The 24,321-nt window shown below is 38.0% G+C and overlaps 1 protein-coding gene across 1 annotated transcript in view; it reads right to left on the bottom strand.

The window, feature by feature from the left end:
- The window catches only part of LOC119797368 (insulin-like growth factor 1 receptor), a 70,865-nt gene extending 57,441 nt beyond the window's left edge, over positions 1-13,424 (bottom strand). Inside the window, exon 1 of the mRNA XM_038306423.1 lies at positions 12,651-13,424. Within this exon, the coding sequence (XP_038162351.1) occupies positions 12,651-12,729 (79 nt within the window). The 5' untranslated portion in view covers positions 12,730-13,424. The remainder of the gene's footprint in view (positions 1-12,650) is intronic.
- Between the last annotated feature and the right edge of the window lie 10,897 nt (positions 13,425-24,321).

The raw sequence follows: 24,321 nt of genomic DNA, 5'->3' as shown, positions 1-24,321 counted from the left end.
TTTACGTTTTTTTCAAAATTAAGTCAGTTTTTGGGGCTGCTGTAGCCCCATTGTCAGGGTTGGAGCCTCTGTCATAAAATATGTTTTATTTCCCCTACTTGTCTTTGCAGAGTAGCTCATCAACTTTCCAATGTCAGTGGGAATGCCGATAAACAAGATATCTTAATGCTACAATCACACTGCAGTCGCTTTGGGCAGCAGAAACGGACGGCTTACATGGAGAGTCTTTCGTTTTCGCACATCAAGGCGCATCCAAAGGTTCTAGAGCAGCATCTGAGCAGCTGAAGCGTGTAACGCACTTCACAAGCAGCAGATGCTGGAGCTGGAAAAATTCAATTTTTGCTGCCCGACACGCCACAACAACCAATGAGAGAAGCTGATCTGGGAGCTGGCAGGGAGTCAGACACAGCACTGATGATGCAGATCGCTATGATCACTCTTAAACAGTTTATTAATGCCTAAATTAACTTAAAATGTCGAAACCTGCCCGCAAAATATGTTTTCTTTTTTTATCCTAGTGCCTGCAGTTTGTACAAAATACCTGAAAAATGCCAACATCTACTTCCAGCCGCCACCAACAGTAGGGTAAAATCCCCAAGAGGCGAGCGGGCCTGAGGCAGCTGCTGCTGGGGACTCCCAGTGACAGCGCACCGCCGGTATGCGAGGGTCTGTGCGGCTCCGACAGAAAAATATTATTTTAAGGCAAACTACTTTTTACCTACCGATCACAGCATACATAGCAATATGCTGCACTCACAGGAGCAACAGAAGCAGATGCATCTAGACACACTTTACTGGACATCTGACCTTAATGTGGACAAGCATCAGAAATGAAGCAGCAGGTGCTTTTTTTATGCTGAAATTGCATTTGGTGTGAACATAGCATTAGCCTAATCACAGCTTCGCAACTAGATTACGACATTCGAAACAGGACTTTGATTTAATTTGCTTTGGAAATACATCTATATATAGAACTAGCTATCCATTCCATGCTCAGCTCCTCCTAACTTTCTCCCTCTCCTTTAATCTGAGGAAACATCTTTTTAAATGCGACATTTGTTAAGACTGAAGGGTGCATCATTTTGAACAGCTCAGATAAACGACTTAAACTCCCGTCATTCTCCACCGTTAGCGAGCCGTATCATCCTCTTTGCTTGCTGCAGGTAAACAAGCCGTGTTTAAGATGACGATAACATGGTGCCAAATTTGGATACCAGTGAGCATCAGTACCTATCCCTACTGCCCAATAGCAATTTTAAAGGTAATTGGTTATACTAGTTTCATTTAGGTGTAACAAATTAAGGGGAACAGACATTTAAATGTCTCTTTTTAGCATCCCAACATGAGTGATGTGATTTAAAGAGACATGGCCTTAGAAGTCAGCTGAACAGAATTATCAGGCGAGTTTTATGAACAGCTGTCCGTTTGCTTTTATTCCATCTCTACCTAAATGTGTTTTATCCCAAACAACGTTTTTCCAAATGTTTTAAAGGATTCAATACATGGAGCAACAGCTTCAAAATTTAATAAAAACAAAAAATGTATCAAATCTCTGGAAAAGATGCAGGCGAGGGTTTTTTATTCCAAAAATGTTCAGCAATTTCAGTCAAACTGCTGACCAATCAACACTAACAAAGATCTAAAGCTAATATGAACTCATAATCAATTAAAAAGTACTTTATTGATCCCAAAGGGAAATTAAATGTCATAAGTCGAATTGTTGTAGATGTTAAGAGCTGTAAGCAGGAAGGAACGTCGGTAATCTGACTGAAGACACTCTGTTGGTGTTTAACAGGCTGATGAAGATGATGCTCATCTTACTTTATAAAGAATTTACATTGTTAAATAATCTCCAGAGGTTCTAGAGGAGCTCTTACAACAGAAGTGGCCTTCTTTAAAAGCTTAAAGAGCTTATTTAAGTCATTTCCACTTATGCCATTACCCCAGCAGGTTATGGCAGAAGAGATCAAACTATCCAGAACAGACTGATAGAAGATCTGCAGCATCATGCTGCAAATGCTGAGGGAACAAATTTAGACTTCCCTTCACTGAGAGTGAAAGGTTTTATCAGATATTTGAAGCAGGAAGTAAATAATAGCCTTTGATGTTTGAAAAATAATAATAAACATTTTGGAAATATATTTAAATTGATTCAGACCTATTGTAAACTAGCTACAATAACATTTGTAAGAAGAAACTATCTTTTCTGCAGCCTGTGTTCTGAATTAAGCAGGCCAGCTAATGGAAAAGTTTGGGGAGTAAAGACAGTAATGATTGCTGACTATTCACGCAGTGTTTACCTTTCCAGCTCTTACTCTCAGCTGGAAAAAGGGCTGAAAACAATTGTGAACCTGAAGCCCCAGCAGCACCCACAGCAGCATTATCGCACATCACTGAGAGGAGGAGGGTTCATTCTTCCAGAGCTGGAGGGCATTGAGTCATGGAAAACTCACACCAAACAACTAGCAGGTTGTCGCACTACCACTTAAATAGTGTTCTATAAAGTTATACTGTAAGAACCTGAAACAAAGGACAAAAGATGGTGGACATCCAGGAAAAATAAAAACCGATTCCACAGCATCTTCAGGAGCTCCAAGTTTCTATTAAAAGCTTTTCCAATGACATTAAAGCTGCATGAAAAGCTTTATGGTATAAATGAGAATAGAGCACAGCCCTAGCTAAATTATGTTAAAGGATAAATGTTTATTCAGAACTAATTTAAATTTCATGCAGCATTTTAGACCGAAAGTCACGCAGTGTCGCCCTAAATATTAAATAAAGAGCTGAAGCAATGGATTATTTTAGTAAAAAAATCAAGTATTTTTCCGGTTGGCTGTTAAATCTAAATAGAAATACTCTGTGTAAATATATATACATCAAATAAACAAGTAAAAAAAAAAATTTAATATTGCCACATTTTAAATGGCAAAAACGGGTAAATAAACTAAATGTAATGTTCTGGAAAGAGCATATTTACAAAGACCATTTCCCATCTGGAATGTAAATTTTTTTTATTTTCATACAATTCTGGTTTATTTGCTGCTCAGGGTCAGTTGCTCTTGCAGCAAATGGTTAAAGTTAGAGACCCTATAATCCAGTTATCGATCATCATATCGACCAAAGTTGACCATTATTTCATGAATCAGTTAAATTTAAAGATGATTCAAATAAATCATGGTATATTTCTTGATTTCAGTCGATAATATCAGAAAAAAAACAATATAAATCCTGAGAAAGGGTGCAAAGCAATGCCCACAACACAATCATGTCCAAACTTTGGGATATTACTAAAAAGTAATATAAACATGTACTAAAAAGTTTCAAACTTTTTATAAATATTTGATCAAAAAAATAATAATAAAAAACACAGACACAAAACTATACAAATGACGAGTCAGTCAATGAAAAAACTTCTGAGACCATTTCTATATCGAACTATGAGAAATAAGTTTTAATCTCAAATCAGCATTAATGAATGTGATATATATTGTTTTTAAATTATTCTTCACCCCTAAGCTAAATTAACCCCTTTTTGTTGAAATTTTGCCATTGGTAATAGCAAATAAAATGCCTAATTTATAGAAAGCCAAATATGGTTTGTCTTATTTTTCCTTAATAAAACTGTTGAAGTCATGTAGAACAAATGGTGTCCCTGCAGCCTCAGCTTGGCCGTCTTTCAGAGAAATGCAGCTGATTATTCTCCTGACGTGAGATTGGGATGGAACTATGCATGCCTGGAACCAGCAGAGGGAAAACACCAGCGACAGGTGTAGCTGCTTATTAACTCTCCCCCGCCCCCTCCCCTCTGCTTCCGCACTGACAGATTTTAAACAGCTGAGTACACAAGCCTATCGCTGCAGCTTTGATGAGCCTCCAGGTCACATATTTGCTTTTGATAACCTTTCCGGAGCTAACTGCAGCGCCCAGACAATCAGAGGAAATCTCCTTAAAGCTCCAGAAAACAAAACTCAAGAGGCAATACACCTTCAACGCCTCTGCCTCCACCACCGCCGGGCTGCAGCGAGGCTGTTTACCACTTCTTTTCCGTGGTAGATGCGACAGTCTGCCCGAGGGGGTATATGTACTCATTAAAAAATACTTTTCCACACGAGCGAAGAAATTCACTGGAAAGCTTTGGCAGAAGCTCCATCTTGGTGGATCTGAGAAGCAACTGATCCAGTAAAATTAGAAATAGGACTCAGGGTTCCAGCCACACCAGTCAGATTTGGACATCTGAACACTAGAACTGGATTTCCAAGAGAGAACCACTCTGCTGCTTCCACCAGTAAACCCTGGAACTACAGTGGATCTAGACTCTAAAAGTCTGAGCACTGAAACTACGGATGTAAACAATCCATTTATGATTAACTGTCCATTAATAGTTTATTAGATTATAATGTATTCCTTTGGATTAATTGATAACGTATTCGAATTTCACTTAAAGCTGTCATGCGGCTTACAGGCATGCTTAGTGTGAGGGATTGCCTTCGAATCAATGAGTCCATGCTATCAACTGGCTTTACTTAGATAGAAAACTATGAACCAATCTGACTTTATGATCTGGTTGATTATAAAGTGCCTTGAGATGACATGTGCTGTGAATACATCAATAAACTCAATTGATTCCAGAACTCCAAATGTGGAAAAGCTTCTTTTTCACCTGAATTTATTAAGCAAAAGATTCTTTATGGAACCTTTCGCTATCAGATTATTAATCAATTAATCGAAAAATAATTGACAGATTAATCAACTTGCAAAATAATCGTTAGTTGCAGCCCTAAAGCAGATAAACAACCAGAGGATTGAAACATCTTTACCATGGTTTTACCCAGTCTCCAAATTTGCTTTAAATTTGATGCCCAGAACACATTTGGTGTGAACGCACCTGAATAGTTAAAAGTTCTTTACAAAAAATATGCACCAACTCTGTACACTGTTTATATATAAGTACAGCACTAACATCTGCTCATGAAACAGCCAGGAATCTCAGCTGTTGTAAACAAGAAGATGAGCTTATTTTAATCAAAATAGAAGATAGGGAAAATAACGTTGACAAAGGATGAAGTGGGGAATGCTATGGGCTCAGTGCAAAACTCCACTACCTCCTGAACTTAAAGCAGCGCTTTTGTTTTCTGTCTTTCATTATTGGATGAACTGATTCATGCAGGTGTGGATGGCAATGGCTACTGAGGTAAGGCACACCTGATTAATCAGCTCATCCAGTGGAAAAAGACAGGAATCAAAAGAGTTCAGGAAGTAGTGGAGTTGTGCATAGAGCCCATGACGAGGTTTGTGGGTTCCCTATAAAAATGTCCTTAATTTATCCCGAGAATAAATTTTTATTTATTAATTCCTGCCTGCTATTTTTTCTCCAACGCATTACCGGCCGTTTCCCATAGCAGGAGGCTTGGGGACAGTAGGGACTCTGTAGCATCAGAGCTACAGACAGCGAATGTCCCAAACAACTTTACAGGTGCTGGTCATAAAATTAGAATATCATGAAAAAGTAGATTGATTTCAGTAATTCCATTTAAAAAGTGAAACTTGTATATTATATTCATACATTACATACAAACTCATATATTTCAGATGTTTATTTTGTTTAATTTTGATGATTACAAATGACAACAAATGAAAATCTCAAATTCATCATATCAGAAAATTAGAATATTGTGAAAAGGTTCAAAATTGATGGCCCCTGGTGCCACACTCTAATCAGCTAATTAACTCAAACCACCTGCAAAAGCCTTTAAATGGTCTTTCAGTCTAGTTCTATAGGCTACACAATCATGGGGAAGACTGCTGACTTGACAGTTGTCCAAAAGACGACCATCGACACCTTGCACAAGGAGGGCAAGACACAAAAGGTCATCGCTAAAGAGGCTGGCTGTTCACAGAGCTCAGTGTCCAAGCACATTAATAGAGAGGCGAAGGGAAGGAAAAGATGTGGTCGAAAAAAGTGTACAAGCAAGAGAGATAACCGCACCCTGGAGAGGATTGTGAAACAAAACCCATTCAAAAATGTGGGGGAGATTCACAAAGAGTGGACTGCAGCTGGAGTGAGTGCTTCAAGAACCACCACACACAGACGTATGAAAGACATGGGTTTCTGCTGTCGCATTCCTTGTGTCAAGCCACTCTTGAACCACAGACAGCGTCAGAAGCGTCTTGCCTGGGCTAAAGAGAAACAGGACTGGACTGCTGGTGAGTGGTCCAAAGTCATGTTCTCTGATGAAAGTAAATTTTGCATTTCCTTTGGAAATCAAGGTCCCAGAGTCTGGAGGAAAAGAAGAGAGGCACTTCATCCACGTTGCTTGAAGTCCAGTGTAAAGTTTCCACAGTCAGTGATGGTTTGGGGTGCCATGTCATCTGCTGGTGTTGGTCCATTGTGTTTTCTGAGGTCCAGGGTCAACGCAGCCACATACCAGGAAGTTTTAGAGCACTTCATGCTTCCTGCAGCTGACCAACTTTTTGGAGATGCAGATTTCATTTTCCAACAGGACTTGGCACCTGCACACAGTGCCAAAGCTACCAGTACCTGGTTGAAGGACCATGGTATCCCTGTTCTTAATTGGCCAGCAAACTCTCCTGACCTTAACCCCATAGAAAATCTATGGGGTATTGTGAAGAAGAAGATGCAATACACCAGACCCAACAATTCAGAAGAGCTAAAAGCCACTATTAGAGCAACCTGGGCTATCATAACACCTGAGCAGTGCCACAGACTGATCGACTCCATGCCACGCCGCATTGCTGCAGTAATACAGGCCAAAGGAGGCCCAACTAAATACTGAGTGCTGTACATGCTCATACTTTTCATGTTCATACTTTTCAGTTGGCCAACATTTCTAAAAATCCTTTGTTTTTATTGGTCTTCAGTAATATTCTAATTTTCTGATATGATGAATTTGAGATTTTCATTTGTTGTCATTTGTAATCATCAAAATTAAACAAAATAAACATCTGAAATATATGAGTTTGTATGTAATGTATGAATATAATATACAAGTTTCACTTTTTAAATGGAATTACTGAAATCAATCTACTTTTTCATGATATTCTAATTTTATGACCAGCACCTGTATGTCTAGAAATCCAAACTATCCCTTTAATGCTAGCTTTACATCTCTGTACATTGGAAAAAAAATACATGCTTCACACATTTTAATCACATTTTAATTAAGTATCCTGATAATTTCCTGATTTGTTTTTATATTTTGAAAATAATTTGATTATTCTGGCAATATTGAATAACGCTTGTATAATAAATAGTCAAAATAAAATGATATATTTTTCAATTTCAGCTTATTGTAAAAAAAAACATCAAGGCCGTCATGTTAATGGAAAGATCCTCTTAATAAAAACAAAACTGAGTTGTTTTTTAAATGACCACTTATAAATGAATAGTTGATTGATAAGTCAACTTGAGATTAATTTGTTAATCAATAACTGCCATCCCTAATTGTAACTATGAATATTAGTTTTGTAAATGTAGAACATTTTCTTTTACAGTTAGAAACTTAAGTCTTCACTGGTTGTTTCAAAACCATTGATGCCAAACTGTAACTTTGATAATGACACGATATGATGAGGGCATGAATCATAAATATTTTATTTATTTTATAGTACGGAAAGTAGGGGTGTGCAAAATAATCGCCATGACGATGCATCGCGATTCTTATTTTTGTGATCTACTGCATCGATTGTTGAAGGCAAGAATCGATTCTTAATTTAAAAAAAATTAGGGATGCACGATATAATCGGCCCCCTATCGGTATCGGCCTTAAAACTGAATATGGGACATCGGCCACCCCACCGATATTTAACCCCATATTTGATCAGCTTCTGAGTTTCTAAAGCATAAAAAAAAAAACTTCTTAAGACGAGGGAAAAAATATTGATCCATTAAAATATCCCAATATCTTCATATGCTGATATATTGCCATTTAAAAACACCATATCAATCTCTTTTACTAATGAAATATTGATATATGTCATCGTTATGCTACGAAATCCCCCGAAAATTCACGAAATGTTGCCATATTTTTATATGTTGATATATTGACGCGGTATCGATCTATTTTACTAACAAAATCTCACAAGAATTTGCAAAATATCACGAGAGTTTGTAACAGAACGATGAAATTTCACGAGATTTTGAAAGTAAAATAGATCGATACCGCGTTTTTAAAAATCTATTTGATATCAGCATATGAAAATATATTTGAGTATATTATTTTTCAAAGTGTCAGAAATGGATAACAAAACTGCTATTTTCAATGACTACTTATTTTTGTCCAGCTTTAACATCGGTATCGATATCGGTTATCGGCTACATGAGTTTTAAAATATCGGCATATCAGCCAGAATCCCAATATCGTGCATCCCTAAAAAAAATGAACAAATAAAATACATGAATGGTTGGCGCTCATCAGCCAAACCAAGTGGAATACAACTTCCAGTCCAGCAGATGTCGCTGCAGATGTGTTGACGCCCGCTGCTTTGCGTCACAAGCATTTCCGGCCGCGGGGTACTGCGACGAGTCATATGAAATAAAACATGGAGGACACTATGAAAATTCGCCCCGCGGCTCCATCACATTTCAAGTCAGATGCTTGGATGCATTCTGGCTTTAAAAACAAAGAAGGTAAAAATGCAATTGATATGATGCACATCATTTGCAAAAGGAGAAATATACATTTGAATGTTTTTGTTTCATTGGCCTAAAGGACCACTGAGGCCATTTAAACAGCACTGATTATCCTTATTTTGTTATTTTAAGTTTGATGAATCCTAAGATCTTTTTTTCAGTGTGTCCACGCCAGTAATAGTAATATTTCTGTCCAGTATTTGTTTCCATGGCAACACCTCCAAAAGTCGTTTACATAAATACAGCTATGTATGAATTCAGTTATGTATCAATTGAAGACACGATCCAGATCACACCCAGCCAGTCAGCCACTGGTAAGGGCTGCATCTTTTTCTTACAGTGTTCAGTGAAAATATTGCAATATTTCAAGTATCATGATGCATCGTGATAGAATCGCATCGTGGCATGTGAATCGTGATTCGAATCGAATCATGACTTCTTTGCCAATACCCACCACTAATGGAAAGACTTGATCAAGTGATTTTACTTAATCAGAGAATATTAGCCAACAACAATAGGTATGAGAGCAGCTGACTCATTTGTTTTGAGACAAAGATTCACAGAAAGTTTAAAATATCTGACTGATTTCAATCCAAAATCAATATTGGATCAGGACATCCCTTGTTTATGTTAGTGCTGGGTATCGATTCAAACATCAAGAATCAATTTGATTCTGATTGATTGAAAAACCTCTGATTGGTTGAACAATCTATTTTTTCTTTTTTTAAACACAGCCCTTGTTTAGACACTTTATATTTCTGGACGTATAACAGATATTAAGATCTACTCTATTTTGACCAAATATGGTTGAAGCCAAAAAAAAGTCACACATGCATTTTAGCAGACAGTAGTAAAATGTGCAGAAAATGCTAAACTCCCAGTACATGTTAAAGGGAAATACAATTTAAAAACATATATATTTTAAAATGTGTTTTAAAGGATTTTGCACAATTGTGTTCTAATCAACTGGTGCCAAACTAATAATGCAGGAGAATTTTCATGTGACTCACAGAATACAGTTTTTCTACAATAACAAAACTCCAAAGTTAAAAGGCCCAAATAGTTTTGGATCAAATAGAGCGAAGCTGAGAAGAAAGAGGTTTTTGTTTTGTGACTCAGAAATGATTTCCTTACTTGTACTCAAATATTTAAAGAGGGTGTAAGTTAGTAATTGTGACAGACCATCACCCTATTTGGTTTCTCTCTGGGACTCCGCAGCTACAATGCACAAATCGTTTAGATTCAAAATTCCCTTCATAGGCACCAGCCATCCGCAAGCTCCTCACTCTTCCCAATCAACAGAACTCAGTCTGTTTAGCTTGTGAATATTTTTTGGTTTGTTCTATTTTAAAACCAGGACCCTGGTTCAACCCGACAAACCACACCTCCCCAACATGTCATAACGAATAAGGATGAATCAGGAAGCACAGTTTACTGTTTAGCTGGAAGCATTTCAGCTGGTAATCCAAAATAATAAATATAACAAAATTGATGTAAGCTGCAGCTCAATAACAACCTCGGGTTAGAAAGCGTCAGAAAAGGTGTGAAGCTCAAAGTTTTGACATTTTAGTCACATAAAGGATCAACTCTTGACTCTCTGCAGGTCTTGTTGTCATTTGTTGAAGTTCTGTTAGATGTAAGCTGCAGAAACGGATTCAAAAGAAAAAACTCTCTGCTTTTATGGGTAATTATTTGCTGGACTAGAGGCCCCTGCTGTCCCCTATGAATATTAACCGACAAATTAAACTGAGAAAATAAAATATTATTTATTCATTCATTTTGGGCATACAAATTAATTCCATCTGCTAATGTTTAACCTTCAACTCTTAAAGAAAACTGTGTTCGTTAATGTTTGATTTTAATGCTGTTTGGCAGATATCGAGACACAAAAAAACCTTAAGGAAAATCTTAATCTGAGAAGCCTGATGGATTATGTGTAGCACACTGGTTTATATCTATTAATCTGGGAATGCTTCAACCAAATGTGTTCAGGGAGAGACATTTACCAGAACCTTGCAAGCTGATTGGCCAAAGCGACACCTAATGCCCGCCTACCAAAGGTTGGTTTAAACCAATCACAGTAACAAATGAAACGGCAGCAGACACTATGAGAAACCGCAACCATTTATGCTTTAAAACTTTTGCTATTCCTGTTTCAAAAACGACATTTTGGAATCTGACAAATGCTCAGCAGCTCTTCCTTTAGTCGAGGCTATAAGTCCCACCCTAAACCATCATACTGCAACGTGATTGGCCGCCCTGTTTTGGATCGGTCAGAGCTGCTGAGGCGGGAAATGATGGATTCTGTGGTTTGAGAACACTAAAAATACCAAACCCAAATATAAAGTTCTGATGTCTATTATGAGTCTAATGAAAGAAATAGCTAAGGGTTGGGGGAATGGGATTTAAAGCAGAAATTGAAATTATTTTGGAATTGTTTACATTTCTATTTGATTCAAACTCATTATTTAACAAAGATCTATCTGCACATTTATTTCAAATTGGCTGGAAAACTAAACTGGGAAAATAAACTAATTTTTTACCCTCAACAGAAGAGTAATTGAAATATTTAAATATATGGTTTTATTTGAGAAATACCGAACTTTGTAACTTAATGGTAAATTAAATTCATATCAACATTAAAGGGACATTTTGCTGAGTAGAGGGTTACAGACTAACAAAACTATGGTGAAAAAGGTCCAACACTGATTAAAGGTGGTTTTCTGAAACCTTTTAAATTCAGTTTTTCTTATGATTTGTGACTTAACTTTTTACAAGTTTTAATCTTAATTTAGAATGATAAAAAAACCTTCCACAGTTGAATCTATCTCTGTCCGTCAGCTACATTATATGAGTTATGATGCTGGAAATCAAGAGGTAAAGATGTCATCTGCCATCTTACTTGATGGTGCAAATTCTCAGTGATTCGGAAATTTAGTTTAATAAAAAAAACACTTCACATTAAATGCATCTCATTTTCCCGACTCATCTAGAAAATTCCTTTAAACAATTTCAGAACCTTTTCCTGACTTCATTGGAACACTTTTAACCTGATTTTCAATTATTTATTTCACAATTCAAGCCCCCAAAAAACAGCTGAAATTAATAAATTAAACCAAAAAGGATGTTTTAACCAAAATGAGCTCAAACCAACAGAAAATATTTGGTGTTAAAATCTGAATATTCCTTAAATCTACTTGAAATCTAATCAAATCTAGTTTATTCTCCAGGTGCACAGGATTTATATTAGTAAAGCACTATACATTACAGTATTTTATTTTTTAACTCCTCACTATGATGATATTCTTATACACTTTTCTAAGATCCACATTTGTGCGACCATTTTTTAATAATCTTTTTGCTGTTGTAAAGACCAGAATTTCCCCGTTGTGGGACAAGAAAAGGATTTTCTATTCTATTCTATTCTATACTACACTACTCTATTCTAATCTATCCTATTCTAAACTACTCTATCTTATTCTATTCTATCCTACTCTACTCTATCCTATTTTATTCTACTCTATTTTACTCCATCCTATTCTATTTTACTCTATCCTATTCTATCCTATGATATTCTACTCTATCCTATTCTACTCTATCATATTTTATTCTACTCTATTTTACTCTATTCTATTCTACTCTATCCTATTCTACTCTATTTTACTCTATTCTATTCTACTCTATCCGATTCTATTCTACTCTCTCTTACTCTGTCTTATTCTATCCTACTCTATCCAATTCTACTCTATCCTATTCTATTCTACTCTATCATTTTCTATTTCACTCTGTTCTATTCTATACTACTATATTCTATTCTACTCTCTATTCAGAGGCAACATTTATATCTACGCTTTACCATAAATGCAACGGCTTCAAACACAGATGTTTAACAGATGTAAAAAAAAAAAAACAACACAAATAATCAAGGTGTTTGTTTGTGTTTAGCCAGGAATCCCTTTTCTCCACCCCGGCTTGTTTTTATGTGAGCAGCGGTACTTACTGTCAGCGGCGGCGGGCCGAAGGCAGCAGGACAGCGCCAGCATCAGACCCCCGAACAAGGTCAGGCAGCTCCCTTCCATCGCTGAACGCCTAAAACCTGCGGAAAAATGAGCTGCGAATGTGGATCCGCGGGGAAAACCCAACCACTGCGGACAAAAAAAAACTATTTCTGCCCCCAATATCCCACCTTGTAGCCGTTAGCCGGCTAAAGGAGCTAATAGCCGCAGACTAGCCAGGCTGCTCTCACGCTTCCTAACGGGAGTCCAGTGGAGCTCAGGAAACCAGCTTTTATCCCGCTGAGCAGACGCAGCGTGCTCATAGTTCACCCTATCCCTGCATTGACGAGCAGAATGGAAGCATGGCGGCGGCTAAACTAGCGGGGATTCCTCGGTGATCGTAATCCACATCTTCACACTCCATATCAGGAGACAGAAATAAAAAAATACCATCGATGCTCCGCGGATGGAGGGCCTTCTGGGTCAGCTCAGTCTGAGGTGGAGGTAGAAAAAAAGATGGAGCGGGGAACCCGGAGGCACGCAGCCCCGTTAACTGACCGACGCGACGTCTCTGTGGAAATATCCACGACAAAAATCTGGTCTCAGACCGATGCCTCGTTCTCCTCCTCCTCCTCCTCCTTAACCGGTCATCACACGCGCACACACACACCGCCTTGTTGGAGGAGACGCCGTGGTTGGGTAATGACTTCAAACAAAACAAAATAAAATAGAAAATAAAACCCAAAAAGCTTGTGGAGTGTTCAAAGATGTGAGCTCTCTCGGCTGAACAGCTTAACACTCAGATACTCGCTCTGTCTGCAGTCTGCGGCGCTCGCTGTAAACAAGGCGCCATGCGCACAGATCGTCTCTACCTGACAGATGAATCACACAGCTGTACGGATCAGGAGGGCGTCGTTCCCACTGCAGGCTAGCTTTAGTTACCATGGCGACACACCGTGCATTAAAAAACTCAATTCAAATATTCACTGTGATTTGTAAGGAATAACTTTGTTTTTGGCGTTTATGTGAGCAGATCAGCAAAGTTCACAATTTTCAACATTTGAAATAAACATACAGTTCTAGACAGGGGCCAGTGCCCTTGTAGAACTGGTCCTGGCTGCTTTATTTAAGACGGAATATAAACTTATGATAAACTCATTATATGCATTTGCACAGACATCACAAATGTTTATGATTTTTACATATTTTTACATCTTTAGATCTTTACAGTTTTATGTTGGCTCTGAAATTGACTGGCAACGTGCCCAGGGTGTACTCTGCCTTCCACCCATAGACTGCTGGAGAGAGGCACCATGGATGGATGGATGGTTTTATTTGGACAATGACGAAAAAATCTTGTTGTTGCATTTTTAGCCACAGTCACATTTAGATATGATTACAGTTTTAACCTTCTTTGTTTGAAGTTTCCAGAGCTGAAATGTTTGGTTCACTGTATAAGTGAAACAATGAACCGTTGGAGTGTTTTGCGTGTGTGTGTGTGTGTGTGTGTGTGTGTGTGTGTGTGTGTGTGTGTGTGTGTGTGTGTGTGTGTCAAGTATGTGTGCGTGTGTGTGTGTGTGTGTGTGTGTGTGTGTGTGTGTGTGTGTGTGTCAAGTATGTGTGCGTGTGTGTGTGTGTGTCAAGTGTGTGTGTGTGTGTGTGTGTGTGTGTGTGTGTGTGTCAAGAATGTGTGTGTGTGTGTGTGTGTGTGTGTGTGTGTCATTCTTTTGTTTTGTGTCCCCATGAAAAAAAGAGTGGCCCCACTCTGTGCACATGGTAAATCTGGTATGCAACTGCTACTGCAACTGATTTAAAATCAATTTCAACTTCAGTTAAATTTGAAATAACATGAGCTAAAATTGCATCATTTAAAATTTGAGAAAAAAATTATGAGAACAATGAACAATTTCGCATCGAACAAATAGTTAAAATACAGTAAAAAAAAAAAAAAAAAAAAGGGTCTGGTTCCAATTGCCCCCCCAAAAAAAGGCAGAGTGAGACCTCCCTGTTCCCAGGCTAAATGCACAGCAGTAACCACTCCGCTTGTTTTACTGCATGGTGTTCAGGAAATCTGGGATGCAGATCCAGGATCGGGTTTGTTTTGCTGCTCAGAAATGTCCAAAGCAGTCCTGCTGCATGCACACAGCTCCTCTATGCAGGTGGCGGGTCTTTTGAGAGATCACTCCTTCAATTGATGAAGTAAAATGTTAAGCTGCATTTTTATCCTTTACAAAGATTTTTTTTATTTGTTATCTTTCATATCATATCAGCTGTTTTTATAATTGCAAAGTTATAATATATGAAAATGCGGAATAAATACCATATGAAAATCGACATAGCTTATTTAGATAATGTAAGACATTCTAATTAAAATAAGACTGATTTTATTATATTTTTAAGACTTTTTAATTTTTGGCATGTGGCAAAGAATTTTTTTTTTTACAGCAAAGTTTTTAGGACTTGCTTAAAGCTGCAAAGTGAGTAATAATCATTAATATAAAGCGTCACCAGCAGCATAAGAACCAGGAACTAAATGGTCCTCATCCTTATGACCAATAATAGTAACATAGAGATGGTTAGAGGTAAAATAAAAGATGGCAACTGAAATATCTAAAACGTCATTTAATTGGTGTGAGACACGATAATATTGTAAGGGTAACATTTTTCTTTTTTTAGAGCTTTAACTTACATAAAATACAAGGAGAGTAAATGTAAAAATCGTCTATTCAGTTTCACTGTATGTAAAATAATAATTTGTTCAGTTAATATATATATATATATATATATATATATATATATATATATATATATATATATATATATATATATATATATATATATATATATATATATATATATATATATATATATTCAAGCTCAGTAAGCTCAGTTTTGCATAAATAAATCATGTAAAATTTCAGAAACTTAAGGTGAATATATATATATATATATATATATATATATATTCACCTTAAGTTTCTGAAATTTTACATGATTTATTTATGCAAAACTGAGCTTACCAATTTGTCATGTCGCAACGCTGGACACCAAAAGACTGCCATCTGGAGGACGAAATTAGTCATTGCAATCATCAAATTAAAAGAAGTATGAGTACGTGAGTAAAAATTAAAACACCGGCAAGGCAATTTAAATTGCATTACATTATAAATCATTTGACCAAATGTGCAGTAAATCATTAAAAATGACAATTAGGTAACCAGCCAACCATCAAAACATCAGAATCATCACATAAAAACTATTAAACAGAAGCTTGTAGTTAGAGTGGCTCAGGTTATCCTGAGGTATCTCTATAGTTCTGCTGCTATAGGCTTAGACTGCTGGAGGACATAGGGACCCTTTTCATCATTCTGACTCATTTCAGCTCTGTTCTCCCATTCAAACCTTGGAAACCAAGTCCAGTGGATTGTTTTTTTAAACTTTATGGAATGAATATGACCTGGATGACTGAGAATCTTTATCAGCTATTTTCCCATTCTGCAGTATTTTTTATTTCAATCTCTAACGTTATGCTCTCTCTACTTTTTCTCAGTAACTTCATTATCATAGTAGCTGTGACTCCATCCTGGAGAGAAATATAAGCTGTGCTTCTGCCATCAACACCTTTGTTTATAGATGGTGCAGCCTGGCCTGTTTTTCAGTGTAGTCCTGTTTCCCTCATTGTGCCTGGCTGGATGTGATCTCTTTTCTTTTTTCTTCTTCTTTCTTTTGTAGCAGCACTAGTGGTTCGTTTTAGTCTAACAGGAAAGGGGGTATGAGATAGGCAGACAGACACGGGGCAAAGGACCAAAGGTCTGATTCGAACCCAGGGGGCAGTGTGCGCTAACCGCTGCTCCACCTGCATGCCCGGATGTGCTTCATCCTCTGACATGGGAGCTGGCTCGGAGCTCGTCTGCCTGGCTGTGTGTTTCCTGGACGGGGCCGCCTGTGGAGCTGGTTGACAGTTGCCTTTTGTATCTATGCTTCTTTCTGTATGTCTCCTTCTGTCTCCCTGAACCCCAGTCAGCCTCTGCAGATGGCCGCTCACACTGAGCCTGGTTCTGCAGGAGGTTTCCTGCTGTTAAGGAGAGTTTTTCTCTCCACTGTCGCTACAAGCATGCTTGGTGTGAAGGAGTACTGTAGAGTAAATGAGTCAATCAGCTGGTTTTCCTTTGATAGAAAACTTTGAACCAATGTGACTGGATGATCTGGTGTAATTGTCTCTGTCAAGTGCCAAGAGATGACATTCACTGTGAATTAGCACTATATAAATAAACTAATTTGAATTGAATCAATACACATGATAATCACAGGGAAACAGTCAATGTGTGATAAGATATTTTGTTTGGAGCAGCTTTTCTCCTGGATTTGTTTGCATACTAAAAATCAAAGGCAGCTCTAAACATGTTGGTCTTCAGCCTTCATTTATAGGAATGTAGTGTTTTTGGCTGTTTTGTAGTTTTCTGGGAGTTTGTTCCAGATTTAAGGTGCATAAAAACTTAAAGCTGCTTCTTCATATTTATATCTAGTTCTGGGGATACAAAGTAGACTGGAACCAGAAGACCTGAGTCTTTTGGAAGGTTGAAATAATGATATGAAGTCTCTAATTTATTGTGGTGCTAAACCTTACAGCAGAAAAAATAGAGCATATCACCCTCGTTTTAAATAAACTAATATAATTAATTTAAAGTCCAATATTTGAGCTACAGTGAGTCAGTGTAAGGAATTTAAAATTTGAAATGCTGTATTTTTCTTGTAAATTGTAAATGTTAAATACTTATATAGCGCTTTTTCAAGTTAGGAGACATGACCAAATCGCTTTACACTACATTCAGCCATTCTTCTATTCACACACACGCTTATGGTGGCATGCCACATTGTAGCCACATCAGCCCTGCGGCTCACTGGCGATACTGGGCAGGTGTAGTGTCTTGCCCAAACACACAATGACTTTGAAAGTCAGAGCTGGCTTCTCTAGATCTTGCAGTGACATTAGTTGTTGTTGGGTTTTTTACTCTGGAAAGGGGGTGGAACACTGATTTTTCTAACAGTTTTAATGTGTCTGAAAGTTCAGCACTGAGTTTATTACTACATCCAGATTTTGGGGCGCTTTTAAAGGTTTCTAAACAAAGTAGATAAATTAATGATTTATCCTAGCCTAGAGGGCTGCAGAGCTGACAAGAGATCAGATCCAGGCAGATGAGGAAAGGCAAGGTAATCCACAGGGCAAAATCATGAGGCAGATCCAGGTTCAGTACACAGAAGAAATCAACAGGAGTCCGAAGACAGGCCAGGCAAACAGATCAGATAGGGACAGGCAGGCTCAAAAGTCTGAATACAGAAACAGGTCAGGATCAGGCAAACAAAACACTATTAGTAACACTCGAAAACTCTTAAAAACAAAAGCTCAAGAATAATCTGGCACTGATGCCGATCGAGTGAAATGAGCAATCAAGCCAGCCATCAGCGCCAGAATCATGACTGCGGAAGCTGCAAGCTGTTTCTTGCTCGTTCCTCTCTATGTCCAAAGATAATAACTTCAGTTTTGTTTTTGTTCAGTAGAGGAATTTTTAGCTCATTTGTGCATTGATTTGCTCTAAGCATCTGTTCAGAGCTTGGATAGTTTCACACTCACCTGGTGATAATGTCATGTAAAGCTGTATATAATCTGCATAGTTTTGATAACTAATCTTATTCCTTATTATAATCTAGGATAGAGGAGTATGTAGATATTAAAGGGAAGGGGTCCCAGGATTGAACCTTGGGGTATTCCTGTCTGAAATGAAAATAAATATCTTTCTTTTCTCACAGTGGAAACATTCAAGTGAAAAAGAAATCTTTAAAAGCTAAGCTGTACAGTAGAAATGCAAAACTACTTATCAGGGAAATATATGTAAAGGAAAAATTCAAATTCAGATATTCAAAGATGAGAAGTTAAACTGTGAAAATAGACATTAACCTCTGTAAGGCTCATATGGAGAAGGTTAGAAACAGTGAAAATTATTATTGATTAGAACAAGAACCTATGTAACCAGTAGCATGTTTGTAAACTCTTACTGGGCATGTTGGGAGCAGAAATGATTATAGTCTTTCTGTAAGCAGGAGGAAGGATCTTTGAAAGTGTTCTTTTGTGCATCTATGATAGGAATGAACAAGATCTTTAGATCTGTGACTGCTTCATGCTTTTGGAGGGAGAAATTATCTGACAGGGGTTTTATTCTTTTATTTCTAGTGTCCTTCTGCCTCTAACCGCCTGTACTGTGTGTTGGGCTGTTGGCACAGAGATGGATCATCCCAACGCTTCCTCTCAGCTTCAGATAAACAGGTTAATCAAAGCCATCATGCAGGATACTTTATTTTAGCCAAAAATATACATTGACCAGATGGTCAGGATGTGTTGAGCTTTCTAAGTGTTATAGCCCATCGAAACCTATATTTTAGTGGATCTTTTTGGCCTTGTACAACACGACAGCAAGGGACTGGCAGCTCTTGGTCGATCTGGGGAGGCAGTTGAGATTCCCGGATTACATCGCAGCCACGACACTCCGCCCGGACATGGTGCTGTCATCAACTTCCACCAGGCAGGTTGTGCTGCTTGAACTAACTGTTCCTTGGGAGGACAGAATAGAGGAAGCCCAGGAGAGGAAGAGGGCTAAATACACAGAACTTGTGGCTGAGTGCCGGAGGAATGGCTGGAAGGCCCGCTGCGAGCCTATTGAAGTGGGCTGCAGGGGCTTCGCAGGCAGATCTCTACACCGTGTCCTTGGACTCCTAGGGATTTGCGGTCTGCAGAGACGAAGAGCAACCAAGAACATCTTGGAAGCAGCTGAAAAGGCTTCACGGTGGCTCTGGTTGAGGAGGGGGGAGGCGTGGCGTAGTGCGCTACCTGGACACAAGTCGGGGAACTGATCACCCCCGGCTGGGTCGCCCGAGTGAGGGTGTATGACTAAGACCCGAAACACCCAGTGATCTCGGGAGAGTCACTGAAGATGTGTCCAGGTTGCACCACTAGGTGTATTACAATTCTAGTGTTATAGCCTATCGAAACCTATATTTTAGTGGATCTTTTTGGCCTTGTACAACACACTGAGCTAGCAGCCTGTCAAATTAAACCTGTTTTTATGAAAATGTGCTGATATATATATATATATATATATATATATATGTATATATATATATATATATATATATATATATATATATATATATATATATATATATATATATATATATACATATATATATAATGTGTGTGTGTGTGTGTCCAAATGGATGGGTTTTTGATTAATTAAATCAAGAAAATTAAGTTCAGAATGTTCTTCACCGTTCATTTTCACCATGCTTTTTTTCAAATGGAAAAAATCGATATTTTAGTTGGGAAGTGAAGCCTACCTGACCAGATTTTTCATTTGACACAACAAAAAAAGTTATCTGTGGTATGAGAGAGTATGGTGCAAAATTAGCATTACCTGAAACTGGAATCCCATCAAAATTGAAGTTGAGGAGAACTTGTTTAGGAGGTTTCCCTGGTGCCTAAAGGAACCTTAAAGGAGCAGCAGGTATTTCTGGCGTGTATTGGCAGCGTGGCATGGCTAAATGTCCCATATTATATAACTGGACATTAAAAAGAAAAAACTTTTAGTTTTTTTATTTATTTTTTCCTTTATTTAACCAGGAAAAGTCCCATTGAGATTAACAATCTCTTTTTCAAGGGAGTCCTGGCCAAGACAGCGGCAAAAGATTACATTACAAATTACATTACAGTTTAAAATTACATCTATCTATAATTAGATATTCATAAAACAGTTACAAACCATAGATCTCATTTCCAAACCTTTGAGCAATCGTTTAAAATGTCCGAATGGAATCAAATCCTTCAACTTTGTGATCAAATATGAGCTTTATTCATTTATATAAAGGGAGTAAGGAATATGAAAACATAATCCAACAAGTAGATGAATAAGTAGCGTACAAAATTAGGTAAACTCCTAAAAATAAGTCTCTAAAAGTAATCAATGCATTTTAATAATTCAAAAATCACATTTGAAAAACGTTCCCTGCTGATATTTTTTTTATAAGAAAAAAATAAAATAAACTAATCCAAGAAAATGAGAAGTACAAGATGCAAATATTTTACAGTCTGATGATTACAAGAGTAGATGTTTTAATCTGTAACTTTTAATTTGACTGTTGGGTCCAAAACAAGCCCAGTACAAACCCAAAATAATAATACTTCCACTGTGAGCATGGAAGTAGGATTAGCATTTTATTGGACTGTTTGTTTGTTTTTTCCAGATGAAAACCCTTTGTCTTGGTGGAAGCGCTTAACAAAAAGATAATTAAGGTGATAGAAATACCACTTAGTGTTGGCTGAATAACATTTGAAATCTCCTAGAAAAATCATAAATCTTTTCTTTCAGCAGAATAATTAACCAATGCATACAACAAAACCTGCGTGGTTATCTCAATAAGGCTGTTCAAAGGAGATGCCAAAGAGAAGAAAATGACTGCATGGACAACATCTTATGGATGACGTCGGCTAAATCTAGTCGCTCCGTCACAGTCTTGATTTTTAGAAGTGGTTGTTGAAAGTTTGGCTGTGTTTGATCGGTCTGATTTTGTCCCAGTTTAGTCCAATAATAAACGTTGAAAAGACGCTGCAAACCCAGTTTTGAACTTCTATTTGTTGGGATCTGGAGATTCTCCACCTTCTCCAGCAGAGTGCGCTGTGGATCTCCTGGGCTGGAGCCCTCCAGCACAGCTGACATTCATCAGCCCATCAGGAGACCTGACTATATAATCAGCAGCCAGACCTTCCTTCAACGCCACAGTGTTGACCAAGTTTGGTTAGCGAACCTTAGCCTCTGAACTACTAGAATCTCTGTCTCTAAGAGAAACCCAATTCTAACCTGCCTCTGTCTTCTCACTCATAGGAAACCTGTCTCTCGTCGAAGCTCTGGATGAGCTTAACCTGTTACCTGCCTGCCTGCCCTAGAGAGCCAAACCTGAAGATCTCACTCTGGAATCCACCTGCTGCTCTTAAGGAAAGAGCTAATCCCTCAAACTGTCACTAGAAAGTCAGAAGCTAGACGCTGCTGCTGCTGCTGAGCACTCTGCTGAACCTACAGTCTCTGGACCCAACCGGTTCCCTCTCTCAGAAAGGAAAGTCTGGACCTCTTCAAGGTATTTTCAGAAACATCTGAAAACTCAACAACTAATCTGTTAACCTGGCTAATCAAACTATCCGTCTCTGCAGACGCCTGAGAATCCTGCCCGGACCAGTTTCCAGAATCCAGTTCATGTTATCTCTGTGCAAACCTTTAATAAACTCTGTTGAACTTTTTATCAGTCTCCAAGTGGTGTTCTGCATGTGGGTTTAATCCCTAAACCAACCATGACACTTTTTAACGTTCTGAAAATTTGAGCTTTTAACCTTTCACTTTTCAACTAAATGTCGACGTTGTTCGGACGTAAATCATGTCGTTCTTTCAACGTCTTTTCATTTCAGTTTTGCTCGGTGGGATGGACAGTAGATCAGAACCAAGCCTTACTGATAGAGGTGACATTTAGACTGGGATTTCTGAGGCTAGAGGCCCAGGTTGAAGAGGTGGAGAACTAGCAGCCGTTGATGTTTTGAGAGAAGCAGACAGTAAACAAAGCCATCCCCAAAGGAGGCCCTGACTGTTTTGATCATCCCTGTAATTACAGGGTGCTTTCATCACTTTGCAGAACAGGCCACAGAGGCATTATTTCAATGCCACACATTACCTCAGCCCATGCAGGCAGCACTTGGCATCCATCGCATTTTGTCAATTATCATTTGGTGGGGGGGGGGGGGGGGGGGGGGGCATTAAAAATTGAAGTGAACATCAGTGGCCACCCAAGAGTCCAAATACAGTGAGTCACTCTTTAACAATTGGTCAGTGTACTGACATGACCCCACCGTGCCAGAGAATGCTGTGCCTGTCCACTTGCATTTCTTAAGTCCCTATTAAAGTCCTCATCAAGGAGGCCGGCGTGCCCACCTACCTCGACTGTCCCAGTGAAATCCATTCTCATCTCGAACTCATGTGGAAATAAGCCTGTTTACCACCAGCGGGTCACACATGCTAATGAGCGTCTGTTTGTTTTCCACTGTGCTCACGCAGGAGGAAAGGAATTTGGGAGGAAATAATAGATGATATGCAGACAACAACCCAGGTGGCCCTGCAGGACTAATGATGATAAAATGTACCACACAGGAGAGAGAGTGGAACATTTACTCAAATATTTTAGTTGTAGCATTTTGGGGGGGTCAGCCAACTTTCAGGCCCTATATACAGCCCTTTGGCCTTTCATGTAAGGTATGATATGAGTTCTGGATGGTTTTCTTACACATGATGAGGTGAATTATTCTAAATATTGATCATATGTTATAAAACTGATGATAAAAAAACATACATAGATTGATGATTTTTACCCCAGGCCCTATTACATTCTGGTCACTGCTGCACTTTATTTTGGTGATGATTACCTGCTCCAACTGTAATATCATTACAATGTTGTAAGCGGTATGCAGCGAAATCTCATTTTGTATACACCCTGTGCATGCAAAATGACAGTAAAATTTGTCTAAGTCTAACAGCAAATGTAAAACCACTGTTGAAAACTATACTCAAACTAAGAACCAGAATGCTGGTATTGTTGGACCTCAGTGCATTGTTTAACAATATTGATCACTACATTTTTAGAGCTTGGAAAACTGGCAACAGGCAATAAAAGTTTAATTCTAATTCAGAGTTTTTATATCCTGGATGACCGATAATCTACTTCAGACTCATCTCAGTGTGGTTAGAAGTTGAATTCTCTCTGCTGACACATTATATATATAATTATTTATTGTTTGTGAGTAATTTGACATCAAATTAGGCTCCATGTTATTCATTCCTTTGTATGAAAACCTCTGGGCTATGACATCAGATTCATTTGACATGAGCTATAATTGAGCTAATTCAATGGAGAGCCTATATTAATGGGATAAGTTCTGTTATAGCAATGTTAGTTTACATACATGTGAGGTCCTTCATAATCAACATTCTTTCTCACTAAATGAGAAATATTTATCCACAGTGCATTTTTCCAAAGTTTCCAATGGTCCTTGGGAAAGTCTGGAAAGGGAAGTTCCCCCCCCCCATGGTTTTGGACAAGAAAAAAAAAAAAGGAAAAAGACCACATTAATTGATTGTTACTGTAAAGCTTTATTACCTATCCCATTGTCCCAAAATTTAATCTATCAGGTCATCCATTCCAATAATTAATCCATTCTTACCAATTTAATAATTGCCATTTTAGATCTCCAAATAGCAGTTAGAGCTGATTTTATAGAGTTTAAAAAGTAGTGAAACATTTATGAAATGTATGGAAGATGGAGTACTTAAAAAACTCCACATGAGATGGCACACTAGACACAATGACTGTTAAATTATATTGTGGCAGAAGAAAGATCCAAATGCAACAAGTAAAGAAACTTCAATGGTTTGGATCACATCAGAGGATAAAAAATGGAGAAGCAACCTTTAGGTCTTATGCTCTTCTGATTTGGATCAATCTCCCAGGAAACTGTAGTTCCTGAATTCTTTAAATCGGTTAAACCTATTTATATAGGCTGGTCTTGGATTGCACTATTTAAACATTAGTTGA

This window comes from Cyprinodon tularosa, unplaced genomic scaffold, assembly GCF_016077235.1.
Source record: "Cyprinodon tularosa strain WSP-4 unplaced genomic scaffold, ASM1607723v1 ctg580, whole genome shotgun sequence".
Lineage (NCBI taxonomy): Eukaryota > Metazoa > Chordata > Actinopteri > Cyprinodontiformes > Cyprinodontidae > Cyprinodon > Cyprinodon tularosa.
This window is presented reverse-complemented; position numbering and strand designations above follow the sequence as displayed.